Source organism: Tamandua tetradactyla, chromosome 1 (assembly GCF_023851605.1).
Source record: "Tamandua tetradactyla isolate mTamTet1 chromosome 1, mTamTet1.pri, whole genome shotgun sequence".
Classification (NCBI taxonomy): domain Eukaryota; kingdom Metazoa; phylum Chordata; class Mammalia; order Pilosa; family Myrmecophagidae; genus Tamandua; species Tamandua tetradactyla.
This window is the reverse complement of record NC_135327.1, coordinates 170,273,001-170,285,895: the sequence shown is the minus strand read 5'-3', so window position 1 is coordinate 170,285,895 and position 12,895 is coordinate 170,273,001. Positions and strand designations below refer to the sequence as shown.

General features: G+C 55.1%; 1 protein-coding gene across 2 annotated transcripts in view; it reads right to left on the bottom strand.

Annotated features, from left to right (window-relative positions):
- Positions 1–3,440: 3,440 nt before the first annotated feature.
- The window catches only part of FLNC (filamin C), a 28,982-nt gene continuing 19,527 nt past the window's right edge, over positions 3,441–12,895 (bottom strand). The window contains exons 31-48 of one of the 2 annotated variants that reach the window (XM_077126508.1): positions 12,492–12,590; positions 12,070–12,169; positions 11,608–11,748; positions 11,195–11,323; positions 10,918–11,091; positions 10,114–10,275; positions 9,795–9,998; positions 9,134–9,286; positions 8,934–9,056; positions 8,590–8,829; positions 8,135–8,404; positions 7,893–8,030; positions 7,486–7,601; positions 6,133–6,265; positions 5,856–6,032; positions 5,437–5,655; positions 4,528–4,737; positions 3,441–4,380 (exon numbers count right to left, since the gene is read on the bottom strand). In XM_077126508.1, coding sequence (XP_076982623.1) covers positions 4,193–4,380; positions 4,528–4,737; positions 5,437–5,655; positions 5,856–6,032; positions 6,133–6,265; positions 7,486–7,601; positions 7,893–8,030; positions 8,135–8,404; positions 8,590–8,829; positions 8,934–9,056; positions 9,134–9,286; positions 9,795–9,998; positions 10,114–10,275; positions 10,918–11,091; positions 11,195–11,323; positions 11,608–11,748; positions 12,070–12,169; positions 12,492–12,590 — 2,976 coding nt within the window. In that variant the 3' untranslated portion in view covers positions 3,441–4,192. The remainder of the gene's footprint in view (positions 4,381–4,527; positions 4,738–5,436; positions 5,656–5,855; positions 6,033–6,132; positions 6,266–7,485; positions 7,602–7,892; positions 8,031–8,134; positions 8,405–8,589; positions 8,830–8,933; positions 9,057–9,133; positions 9,287–9,794; positions 9,999–10,113; positions 10,276–10,917; positions 11,092–11,194; positions 11,324–11,607; positions 11,749–12,069; positions 12,170–12,491; positions 12,591–12,895) is intronic. The other variant, XM_077126553.1, reaches the window with a different exon arrangement.

The window sequence follows — 12,895 nt, the reverse complement described above, 5'->3', positions numbered from 1 at the left end:
GGACTACGATTCCCAGCAGGCTGCGAGGCATCACGGGCTCGCACGAAGAGGCTTCTTCGTTCGAGGTTTGTGTCTGGAGTGGGTGGTTCGTTTAGTCTGTCGACTGGCATAGTGAACCTAGTGCTGCTGGACGCCGATATCACTCGATACATTTTTATTCAACTAATAAAAGAATGAACAAGCTAGTGATGACACTGTCTACTGATGAGAGTCAGGTGAACGGGCAATTAGGAAGCAGTATGGTAATTGCTAAAAAGTTCATGGAAGCACATACCGGGGGTAACTAACCCATGAGGGTGTGTGTGTGTGTTGGGGGGTCGCTTAAAGAGCACTTCCCCAAGAAGGTTACTTCTAAGCTGAGATCTGAAGGAGCAACAGAATTAAAGGAATAGGATAGAGGGTAAGAGTTTTTTACGCCAGAGAAACCACATGTGTAAAGGCTTAATGGCTAGAGAACAAAATGCCTCAAGAAAATCCATCTTGAGGACAGTGGGACGCCACGGAAGGATTTTAAGCAAGAGGGTGATATGGCTAGATATGTTTCAGAGGGATCCCTGTGACAATGGTGTGCGCAAAAGCAAGACTGAGTTGGGAGGCCACTGTGGTAAGAGATAATGGTGGCCAGAACTCAGCTAGTGGTAATGGGGAATGTGAAATGGATGGAATCGAGGGATGTTTAGAGACAGAGTGGACAAAACTGGATGTGTTTGGGGAGTGGTGGAGGTAGAGATAGAGAGGCCCAGGGGACTTCCAGGCTCCTGGCCTGTGCAGCCACATAGATGGGAATGACTTTCCTGATAGTGAGGTGAACAGGGTGAAGGGAAACATCCACTCTTTCCTTCTTCTTTTCAACAAACAGGCATCCCTGGCATCTGGCATGTGATTTGCAAGTTTGTAGTACATGGAGTGTGGTCTAGTGGTTATATGGGCTTGGGATTTGTGCACACCTGGTGTTCTAGTTTGCTAGCTGCCGGAATGCAACACACCAGAGACGGATTGGCTTTTAATAAAAGGGGATTTATTTTGTTGGTTCTTCAGAGGAAAGGCAGCTAACTTTCCACTGAGGCTCTTTTCTTACGTGGAAGGCACAGGATGGTCTCTGCTGGTCTTCTCTCCAAGCCCCTGGGTTCCAACAACTTTCCCCGGGGTGACTTCTCCAAAGGCCTGGGCTAAGCTGCAAGTGCTGTGATGAGGAATGCTGAGCTGCTAGACTGTGCTACATTGCGTTCTCTCATTTAAGCACAAGCCAATTAAGTTAAACGTCACTCATTGCAGCAGACACGCCTCCTAGCCGACTGCGGATGTAATTAGCAACAGATGAGATTCACCTACCATTGGCTCATGTCCACAGCAACAGAACTAGGTGCTTTCACCTGGCCAAGTTGACAACTGAATCTAACTACCACACCTGGATTTGCAATTTGGGACTCATCACTTAAATTCTTGGGGCCTTGGTTTTCTCAGACACTATTATGCCCAGAGCTGTTATGAGGATTAAGTGAGAATGGACCCATGAGTGCTCAGTACCGTGAATGGTACTTATGACTCACCCAGTACACACTGTGGTTCACTGAGAGCAGCTGGGCGAGAGAACCATGAACACATCACCCAACTGTTGGAAGGTGAGAGAACCACAAACACATCACCCAACTGTTGGAAGGCAGCTGAAGGTAAAGAGGCAGAGGGCAAACCATCCAGGGAAGCCCTCACATTTGGGAGAGAAGAGGGAAGGTGGACAGAGAGCAAGAGGGAAGTTAAGAATGGTGTGTGTAGAAGCACCCAGCTTGGTGTCTGGCACAGAACTGGCCTTTGATGGTCACCAGCATTGGGTACTTCACTGGCCTTGTCATGTATAAAGTAAGGAGCTGGGATAGCCCCACAGTCATCACGCCCTCATTCAACCAGCATTTATCCATTTATCAAATAATAGTGACTGGGGACTGAGGATACGAGTGATAAAACACGATTCTCTTCTCTAGGAACTCACTGCAAGACTGAGAAGAGGGTGAAAAATGGCAGGCAGGGGTTGGGACATACATATAGTAAAGAGAGGCTCTGGAGGAATCTAGAGGGGTTGGTTTCTAGAGCAGGGAGGGGAAAGGTGTCACTTCCCCTGAGGTGGAGGGAAAGGGAAACTTGGAAGAAGGCAGGCAAACAAGTGAGTGAAGAGGTGAAGAGGAGGGGGGTTAGGAGCTGGAATCATGTAAGTTTTCAATCTTCTTTGGAAGACCCGCCACCACGTACTGAAGGTTCCGGAACTGGTCTAGAGTTGGGGTTTTGATTGAGTTGAAATTGAACTCAATTTATTGAAATTATATGTTTTTTTGATTTGCCTACTCGGTTGCTCATTCATATGTTCACTGATCATACACATTAGACCTTCCAGGGTCAGGGGCCTCACAGTCTTCTGGGGGAGGCCAGTCTGTAGGTAGCAGGGTCACAGGTCGGATGGTAAATGCATAGTGCCCCAGTACATATGGGAGCTGATCCAGGAGGGGCAGGGAGGGGTCCTAGAAGACTTCCTGTTGGTTAGGAAAGTGATGAGGGTGGAGGCGTAAGGCTGTTTCCAGGCAGGGAGCCCAAACAGCCCCACAGGGGGAGGGTTAGAGGAGGAGAGTGTGCTAGGGAGTGGACACACTGCCCAACTCACGGGAGGATTCATGAATGAACGAGTCAGGAGGCTGGAATCTGGTCTTGGAAGACTTATTAGTGACTAGATTTTAGCCTGAAGCAGGAAAGAACCACAGAAGGGCCCTGAACCAGAGGGACATAATTTTGTTAATGTGATATCCCTCTGGCTGCAGCATGGAGGGTGGGCTGGAGGGAGCTGGCTGCAGTCAGAGGAAACTATTTAAGAGGCTGGTGCCTCTTAGTTCACTGAGCAAGCGTTGGTTGGGGTTGGAGGGTAAGGATGGAACAGCCCAGGTTTGACTCAAGAACTGCTTGGAGTGAAGGTTCCTTGGTTTGCATGTGGCTCCACCTGCCTACCAGCTGAAGAACACTCCTGCTTGAGTCAGCGCAGTTTTAACATCTAACTTGAAGAACATCCTTGAGGTCAGGTTGAATTTACACTGGCCTCCTAGTGGTTAATGGTCTTCTAGAACACAGTGTCCACCCCCCTCTTCCATCCAACAGCCCTCCAGCTATCTGAGGATCAATCCCATGTTCCTAAGCACCCCTTGTCCCGGGGTTATTTCAACCATTCTGCTCTCATCCCAGACCTTGCCAAAGAGATGGCCCAGAAGAGCTGCCCTCTGCCCCAAGGCCTTTCCCTCAGCCCAGATCCTTCCTCCAGAGAATCAGCCAGCTGGCCTCAGCCTCCCTGGGGCCTGAGTCAGTGTCAATAGTGTCCATAGGTGAGGAGGGGACCAGATACAGAGCTCACACCCACAAGGAACGCAGAAAGCACACCCACAAGGAACAGCCACAAGAGCCTCTGCGACAGGCCGCACTTTATTTGGGTCTGGAGTTTTCCACCTAAGCAGCTCCCAGGTGAGCCGCAAAACATGTGCAAAAGTCCCCCCAGAAAGCTGGGCCTTGCAGTGTGTAAAAAAGGCCCCCCATGGGGCAGAGCTGTGCAACTGTAAAAAAAAAAAAAAAAAAAAAAAAAAAATACCCAGAGAGTGAAAACAACCCCCCAGGAAGCCTGGCTTGGGCAGGTACAAATTGCCCCATGTGCTGCCTGCTCTGGATCTGTTTTCTTCTCCAATTGTGCTTTCTCTTCCAAGTCCTTAATGCTCTGGGGTTGTAGCCACCAAAGGGGCAAGGCACAGTCTTCAGGGACAAGGTGGCCCGGCCAGCAGTGCGGTTTGAGGATGATCTTTGTCACACAACCAGACACGCCCCCCTCCCAGCACACACATGCATGCCCCCTGGTCTCAGCCCCATCAAAAAACTTAGGGTTTCCCTGCCCCACCCCCATCCAACCCCTTATGTCACAGCCTCTGCCCCTGAGCCTGGCCCCAGTGGCCTCATGTCACATTCTAGGAGAGGGACACTGCCCTGAGACAGACAAGGCCTCAAACCCTGAGGGCACAGTGGGATGGGGAGGCTCTGCCATTCTTTTCACACCCCAGGCAGGAGTGTGTAATGTGTGATTCTGTGCGTGTGCAGCTAAATGTGCCACATTTGTGTATGTGAGAGTGTGTTTGGCTGAGGTGGGGGCCAAGGCTGGGGGAGGCACTTTTGGGGTTCAGGGTACATTGACTTTGAAGGGGCTTCCAGGCACACTTTCGTCGCCCCACTTGACAATGAGGATGTAGTCCCCTTTCTCCTTGACGGTGTAGGTGACATTGTACACCCGGTTGCCCATGTGCTTCACGTACACTTCCTCACAGGGGGTCTTGGGCCCGTGCACACCCACCATCATCATGTTGGTACCTGGAGAGGGAGGCAGAGAGGGACGGCTCACACCAGGGATCCCACCCCCTCAGCAGCCCACAGCCCGCACCCCACCGCTTCTTGCCCCCCATCCCACAGACATCCCCCTCCCTGGGAAACTGCTCTCCTCTCCCCTCGCCAGCCTACCTGCTTTGCTGCAATCTACAGTGAAGGAGTTCTTCTGGCCCACAAAGGCCTGGGACAGCCCAGGGCCCCGTGTCACCACCTTGCTGGCATCCGAGGAGAACTTGGGGATGGAACTGTAGCTGGAGCCCCGGCTCGAGGACGACTTGGTCACAGTCTCCACCAGAACCGTGGATGTTTCATGAAGGCTGTGGCCACCAGAGAGCCGGGGACCTGATGGGCAGAGTGGGGTGACCACGAGCCCAGTCAGAGGGGCTTGCTGCCCTTGCCTGGGCAGGGGGGCCCTTGGCCAGCACTGACAACCCTGCGTGACTCGGGGTCCCAGGCCACACTGCCTGCCCTGTGAGCCCCACCCCTCTTCCTCAGCTGCAGCATTTCAGGAGAGGTAGCTCCATCCAAACAAGTACCCAAGCTACTGGCTCCACTTCATGCTTTTTCCTGATCTTGGGTTTCTGATCCCTTATCCCTTCCAGGCTTTCTTGGAAGACTCAAGTTAAGTCAGGGTAGGAAAGAAGTCTTTGTTTAAAAGGAAGATATACCCAACTGACAATTCAAATAGCTTCAAAAAGAGAAGCTTGTTACATATTTAATGATCTTTGTCTTCTTGGAAGCAAGAACGATGGGAAACTAAGAGGGAGAGAACTAGAATGCTTTAGTAAAACTAAAGCATGGAAGGCACTGCAGGTAAAGGTATGGACAACAATAAGGAGGAATTTGATTGTTGAAAATGATTCTACATAACCCTGTAAGATGGTTTGCTGGTAAAGCCAAGCCCATCTATATTCATGATAACTTGCCCATGATATTTGAGGCAGATTATGGACTGACATGAATGGCTTTTGGCCACTGATCCAGGTTGGGTGGGGCTGCTGGCTGGGCTAGGTGGCTCTCCTACCACCTTGGGACACTCACCTGTGACCTTGGCCTTGAAGGGACTGCCCACAATGTGCTGGGGGCCACCGTACTTGATGGCAATGAGGTAGTTGCCAGGTGCCATGGGAGTGTAAGTGACCACGTGGCCCTCAGGACATTCCCGACAGTCCAGCTGCACCTTGGAGGGACCATCAATGGTGACGGACAAGGCTCCTGAGCCAGCATTCAGGGTGTTCACAATGAACTCTGAAGACACACCTATGGGGATAAAAGTAGCAAGGCTGTAGCCGGACAAGCTTCCGGCCCAGAGCTAGACTGGGCCCAAGACTTCCTGAGCAGACCTCTGTGAGAACTCTGGGGCCCAGGTCATCACTGGCCCTGCCTTGGGGCAGGGCAGTACAGGACAGTTGGCTGAGGATCCCCTATAACCACACACTTCCCCAGCAACGAACACTCACCAGTGGTGCCTCCTTCAAGCCCTGGGCCATAGGCTGACACCAGGCCTGGGTCTCCAGCCTGGCTCTGTTCCCCTACACGGATCTTGAAGGGACTACCAGGGATATGGGCACCATTGAACTTGACATCGATGGAGTGGACGCCATTCTCGTGAGGAATGAAGCGGATGGTATGCTTGTCTGTGGGGCAGAGGATTGGTAGGTGGGCCTTCGTCCTTCCCCTCTCCTTCCCAGAGGGCTCTGGCCTGGGCAGGGGTGGGAAGGGGCAGGGCGAGCTCACCACTGTCCAGCTCGGAGATGTAGCACTCCTCCACTGCACCAGAAGGTGTGTGCACCCTAGCATCAATCACGCCCCGCGCCCCATTGAGCTGCACTGCAAAGGATGCCGGCTGGTTTACCTTGAGCCCCGTCTCCTGCAAAGTCAAAGAGGAAGCTCAGGCTCCTGGGCAGGCCAGATGGACTGGTCCTCTCAGCAGCCCAACACTGCCCTCGCTGTAAGCCCAGGACAGACGCTCCCACCTCCCATTCCTAGCCCAGCCCTTGTCTGCCAGCTCAGCATGGAGGGAAGGCTCTCAACAGGACTGAGGTGGGAGGCATGAGACAGGATCTGGGTCTGTGAGCCTCCACATCCACCTGCAGTGAGGTGGGGCACCAACCTAGCTGTGCTAGGCATGGTGGGGGGTGAAAAGAGGATGTGCCCCTGTCCTAGTTGAGGAGGTGAGGCCCAGGAGCCAGGTCTAGAGGAGATGGGGCGTGGGGAGAACTGGAAGAAGAACAGGGAGGGCTCCAAGGGTGGATGAACATGAGGCCAGAGACTAAAGGACAGAGCTGGTTCAGGGAGGGAGAGGAGCTGCTCAAGGGCTCCCTGAGGGGGTCCCAAGACCATTCTCAGTGGACACCTAGGAAAAGCCTTTCCTTTGTTTTTATTCTGGGCATAGGGAGAGGGCTGTGGCCTCACTTAGCAAGCTCCTTCACAGTGTGTCCCCTTAACATGTACACATCAGGTTTATATAGGTCAGTTTCATTTGCTGAAAACCTGCTTTGCACAAGTTCCCATAGGATATAATGAAAAGAAGATACTGTTCATTGCTCACTTATCCAGACACCACCTATCTAGAAATAGGCAACACGAGAAATGCAAAACAGGCCTCCAGCAGCCAGAAGACCCAAAGCCCAAACTCTCAGCCATGTGCATTATACATCCAGATATACCCCTGGGGGCCTCTCCTAGGCCTTATTTACTCCTCTTTTGTATTTCTTTTATACTCTTATTCTAATAAGTTTTGGCATCTAGTTTCTTTAGAATTCTCAGAAGGAGGTGGAACAAATTCCCACTAACAAGAAATGACAGGTAACAGTAAAGACAAAATCTAAAAAGCAGAAACAAGCTTCTGAAAGGCAGGAACAAGTTTGGAGACACGGAGGAGAGGAAAATTTGCAGAGCCAAGGGGGTGGTCTCAAGGCTTGTCTTCTTCTCCTACCCAGGGACCCAGCCCTGTGCAGTACAGACAATGGCAGAGAGGAGACTTCTGTCCAACTGACTGTTCCCAGTCACTGCTAGACTCCTGGCCACAGAAGCCACCCTCCTTGACTCCCACCTATCTCTAAGAGCCCCATCCCCGGGGACACACACCTGGAGGCTGGTGACTGTGAGACGGCGAGCATCATCCGAGAGGGAGGCCACAGGCACCACAAAGGGACTGTCTGGGATGTGCTCATCGTTGAACTTGATGGAGACCTCGTAGTCACCTAGGGAGGGGAGGCCAGTCAGCACAGGCCCCAGGATGCGAAGGCAGAGACGGACCCACCCCCAGCAGGGCCTCGTCCCAGGATGAACTAGGATGATCCAGGGCTCAGCTCTGAAGACAGACATAGGTTCCCAGGGGTGTGGGTGGAGGGAGATAAGATAGAGAAAAGGTAAGGGGCCCAGGTGAAGGGGGAGTTATGCACCCCCAAGCAAGCATCTCCTAGTGGCTGGTGAGCAGAAACCCTGCCTGGAAGGTCAGGCAGGCCAGCACTTTACCCGGTGTGGACACCCACCTGGTTCCTGGACCACATAGGAGACACCGCAGGAGCCGTCTTTGCGGTCCTCAAATGCAATCTCCGCCTTGCTGGGACCCTCCACAGCAATGGACAAACCCCCAGCACCAGCTTCTCGAGTCCAGATGCTGAACTCAGCTGGAGACAGGGGAGGAGGGCAGGGGTGGCTCTTCAGCACTGTCATCCATAACCCTGGCTGCCCTGGCCCCAGCCTGCGCTCCTGGTCACCCTGCCCCCCTTACCTGGCACGCCAGCCACACCGCGCTCCAGCCCGGTGCCTCCAGCCCGCACCTTGTGGGCACCACCTTCACCCAGGGGCCCCACCGTGAACTGAAAGGGGCTGCCAGGCACATGCTGGCCGCGGTACTTGACGGTGACCGTGTGGGGCCCCATCTCCTGAGGCACAAAGCGCACGCTGTATGCGCTGTTCTCCCCCTCTACGATCTCCGCAGCTTCCATCTTGCCTGACGGGCTGGTCACCTGCGCGGTCATATCCTGAGAGCTGGCCTCACCTGCGGGGTTGCGGATGGTCAGGGACACGTCAGGTCCGGGACCTTCCCTCTCTTGGTTAAACCACCTCCTCTGTTTGGACCAGCCTTGGCCCACTGGAGCAGGTGTGTAAGGGGCTCGGCCTGGCCGCCCAGCCCCTCCCCACCTGCCCTGGAGAAGGCTCCAGCCCAGCCCTCTCCCTGCTCACCCTCCTGCCGGGTGATGCTGCCGAAGGAGCCCAGGCGTTCGCGGCCCAGGAAGTCCCCGAAGACTGCCGGGAAGGGGTCTCCGCCCACCTGGGTGGACTCCTCCACCCGCACCTCCCGCTTGGTTTCCCCGCCCCGCGTCTTGCTGATCTCGGTGCGCTCCGTGCGCGTGTACGTGTGGCTGCTGCGTGTGAAGGTGCGCGTCAGGCGCTCCTGGGCAGACACCATCTGGAACCAGTTCCCTGAGAAAGGGAGAGGGGGCGTGAGGAGGGAGCACCGAGACCCCGGGGGCCGGCTCTGGGGGCCAGCCACAGCCCTTTCCCTGCCACCCCGCCCAGGCTCACACCTGGGATCTTGAGGTTGAGGTCGCAGGTGCTGCCGATGGTGGCGATGGAGGGTGCCTGCCTGCGCCGTGTGATGCTCTCCTTCATGCGGCCCTCGCCAGTTACCTTCACGGTGAAGGGGCTTCCTGGAGGGGGAGGAAAAGCAGGTAAGGGCTTCCCAGCCTCTGGGGTCTCCCTGCCTGGCTCCAGCCCGGAGCCTTACCAGGCACATGCTTGTCAGCAAACTTGATGTTGATGATGTAGGTGCCAGGCTCGGTGGGGCAGTAGGTGACTTTGCATGTGCCATCCTCCATGTCCTCGCAGTTGATGTCCACTTTGCTAGGGCCTTCAATACTCAGCCCCAAGCCTCCATAGCCTGCAGGAGGGAAGCAAAAGACATGTCTCCCTTGGTCCTTGCTGCCCACTGCCACTCTTCTCTCCCCTGTCTAAACTGCAGACTCTGCAGGCAATGGGCACCCGATCTGTATTGTGACCACTACGCATGGCGGCCTGGGGATGGACAGGTGCAGTGGGTCCAATAGGGAACGTAGCAGGAAAGGAAGGGTGAGCGAGGCACTGACTGGAGGGCCGGGGGCAGGCAGTCTGGGAAATTCCCTGAGGTTGGCTTCTTGAGTTTCAGTAAGAGAGGGAGAAATGGAAGTTCAGGAAAGATGAACTTTCCCATAAAAGCTAGGGAATTGAAATTATGGAGTGCTCTCCCCCCACACCCCCACCCTGAATGTGAATCCCAACAGAAACTGGGCCGGGAAGTTCAGGGAGAAGGGTACAGCCTGAGGGAGCTAGCCAGCAAAGAAGGACAGTCCTTGTTGGAGGCACCAGCAGAAATGGGAGGCCCCCTTCAGAGGCTCTGGCACGTGAAGTACCTGCATTGCGTGTGTCCACGATGAACTCCGCTACCTGGAAGGTGTGTCCCTCGGACAGGCCTTTGCCCCAAACTCGCACCTTGCTAGCATCTCCGATCTCAGATGGCCCCACGAGGATCTTGAAGGGGCTATTGGTGACATGCTTTCCACTCTTGCGCACGCTCACCACGTGCTCCCCCACCTCCTTGGGGGTGAAGGAGATGCCTGTGGAGATGGGGGCATCAGGCCTGGGGCCCTGGGTGTGGCCGAACAGCCCTGCCCCGCCTGCCCACCCTTAGGCCTCACTCCCTGAGGCCAAGCCCGCTGGCCACGTACTCACCGATGTGTCGGTTGGGCAGGCGCTTGAGCAGGCAGGGCTCCTCGTTGCCCGACGGCGCGCGGATGCTGGCGGTGAGCAGGCTCAGATCGCTCTCTGTGATCTTCAGGGACACGTCCGTGGAGGTGCCCACGTTCAGCTGCGACGTCCTCATCGAGTCATCCCCTGGCAGGGGAGTTGGGGTGTCATGCAGGCCCGGCCCTCGAGGGGCCCGACAAACCTCCTGGGCTGACCCTGCTGGACTCCACAGGCACACAGGGCCCAGGCCTGGGAGAGCTTGGCCCTCCTTCACCCAGTTGCTACCAGGGATTGGGATGGGCCCAGCATCCCAATTCTCCTCGGAGAACCTCTGTGGATGCCTCTTTCCTGAATGCATTGAATCCCTAAAAGAACCTCATGTGTATTTTAATTCTGAGTCATGGTTTCATGGGAACAAAATGCTAGGCTGGACCATACAGAGCTGAGCTACCCTCTCAGCTCCACCCCTCAGAGGCTATGCGGCTTGATCAAGTCTCGGGACTGCTTTCCTTCTCTAACAAAAGAAATTACCCTGGCTTACTACAAAAACTAAATGAGGTCACGTGTTTCAAAGTATGATGGGTGGTTGGATTTTTCTTGCTTGCTATAGAGAATAGAGCATTCTTTGCATTTATCAAAAAATGGCCTCTTCCACCTCGAGGGGCCTCCTTCCTAATGCCTGGAGTGCCTTGGACACACCAGGCTTGTACAACGTCGTATACTGACTGGGTCGTGCATGTGTGTGTACGTGTGCATGTTGTGGGTTGTACGTCCACCTCTCCACCCCACCTGTGATCTTGGCTGTGAAGGGGCTCCCTGGGATGTGCTTGTCGTCAAAGCGCACGATGATGCTGTAGTCTCCAGGTGCCGTAGGCAGGTAAGACACAGTGCAGGTGCCATCCTTGTTGTCCTTGCAGGTGATCTCTGCCTTGGATGGGCCCTCCACGGCCAGGGACAGACCCCCTGCAGGTGGAGGTGGGGCTGCGATCAGAAGTCCTGCCCTCGCCCTGTGCTGCCCGATCTCCCACCCCATTATTCCCCAGCCCTGCCTGCAGCTCCCCCTCACCTTCCCCAGCATCCTTGGTGACAATGGTGAAAGTGGCCGGCTTGTTGACCATGCCATGGCTCAGGCCTGGCCCGTAGGCACTCACATGGCGACTGTTGATGGCGTCCACATAGAACTGCAGGGGACTTCCTGGGGTTGGTGCCGAGAAAGGAGGCTGAGTCAGCCGTGGGAACAGGGTCTGCCTGAGCCAACTGTGGCACCCCAGCACCTTCCCAGCAGCCTCCCTTCTGTGTTCCTTGTCTCTACCATAGGAGAGACTTTATTCATGGAAGGAGGTCTGCCTCCCACCAGGATGCAGGCTCCTCCAGGGTCCAACATGGTGTTCAATAAGTATTGTTAAGTAAAGGAGAGTAAAAATGAAGCCACTGTTGGCCCGTCTCCCCCAGCCCAAATTCAGTGTGGCCCCAGCTCACCAGGGATGTGGTTGCCGTCGTACTTGATTCCCATCTGGTGCAGGCCTTTCTCGGTGGGCGCATACCTCACCGTGATGGTGCCGTCCTTGTTGTCAGTGATGTTGGGCCGTGCGGTCTTCCCGGAGGGCATCCGCACCTCCCCTGTGGGCTGACACAGTTAGCCTGGGGCACCTGGTTTCTTCCACTACAACCCCCTCTGCTGCCCCAAATCCCCACTCCTGTGTAGTTCTATTTCCACCCCAGAGGCCAGGTACCAAGAGAGAGCCTAGGACGGTGGGATGAACCCTGAACTGCAAAATAGCAGGCTTGACTCTCAGATTCTAGTTCTGCCCAATTTGCTATGTGAATGTGGCAGCTCATCTCCCCTCTCTGGGCCCCTCTTTTCATTTAAGACAAGGGGGTGAGCCTGGAAGGAGATTTCTCCCCACTGAGCCCTCATGCTCCAGGAGCCCAGGGCAGTACCTGTGAGCTCCCCTTTCTGCACGGTAAAGGGGATGACCAGGTTGAAGGGTCTCAGCATGGACTCCATTGGCTCTGCGGGCACTACTGGCTCTTCCGTGGCCTGTGACAGGTGAGAGGGAACAATCATTGGCTGGGGAAGGCCTGGGGAGCTTGGTCTGAGCTAGGACTGAAGTCCAAGAAAGTAAGGAAAGAACAAGATGATCAATGGTGAAACCAGGACAGCAGGAGGCATTTCAGCTGTAAGAGAAGAGGTGCCATGCACAGCCCGGTAATCCCTCTGCCCAGCCTAATTTCTGCTTACTCCCCAAGATGGTCCCTGCTCAGGCCCCAGCCCTGGCTGCTGAGGAACAGAAAGACAAAATGAAGGAAAGGGGCAGAAGAGAGGAAGAGCGAGATCTCGCCCAGGAGGGAGGTGGCAGTACCCAGTGTGTGGGGTAGGCGCCAGGCCGGTGAGGCACGTAGGGCTGGTGTGGCTGCAGCATGTCAGAGGGCTCCTCCACGTGGGGCCTGGGGTCACACGCCTGGGGTATGGGGCAAGGCACGGAAGAGCACAGATGTGGCAGGCTAGCCCATGCCAGCTCAACAAGGACCAGAAGCTGACTCAGGACTGGACTGGCTAAGAATGGTCCAGGGACCTGAAATCCTGGGCTGCACACAAGGTGGGGTAGCTGTCTTGGGTACTTCACCCTCTAGGTGACCGTGCAGGGCCACCTCTAGGGAGCTGCCATAGGCCTGAGGGTCAGGGAGGAACACGGTAAGCTCTGCCAGAGAGAGTGGACTGTCAGGGGGTCAGAGGCAGGGCTTTGCTCATCTCCTACAAGGGAGG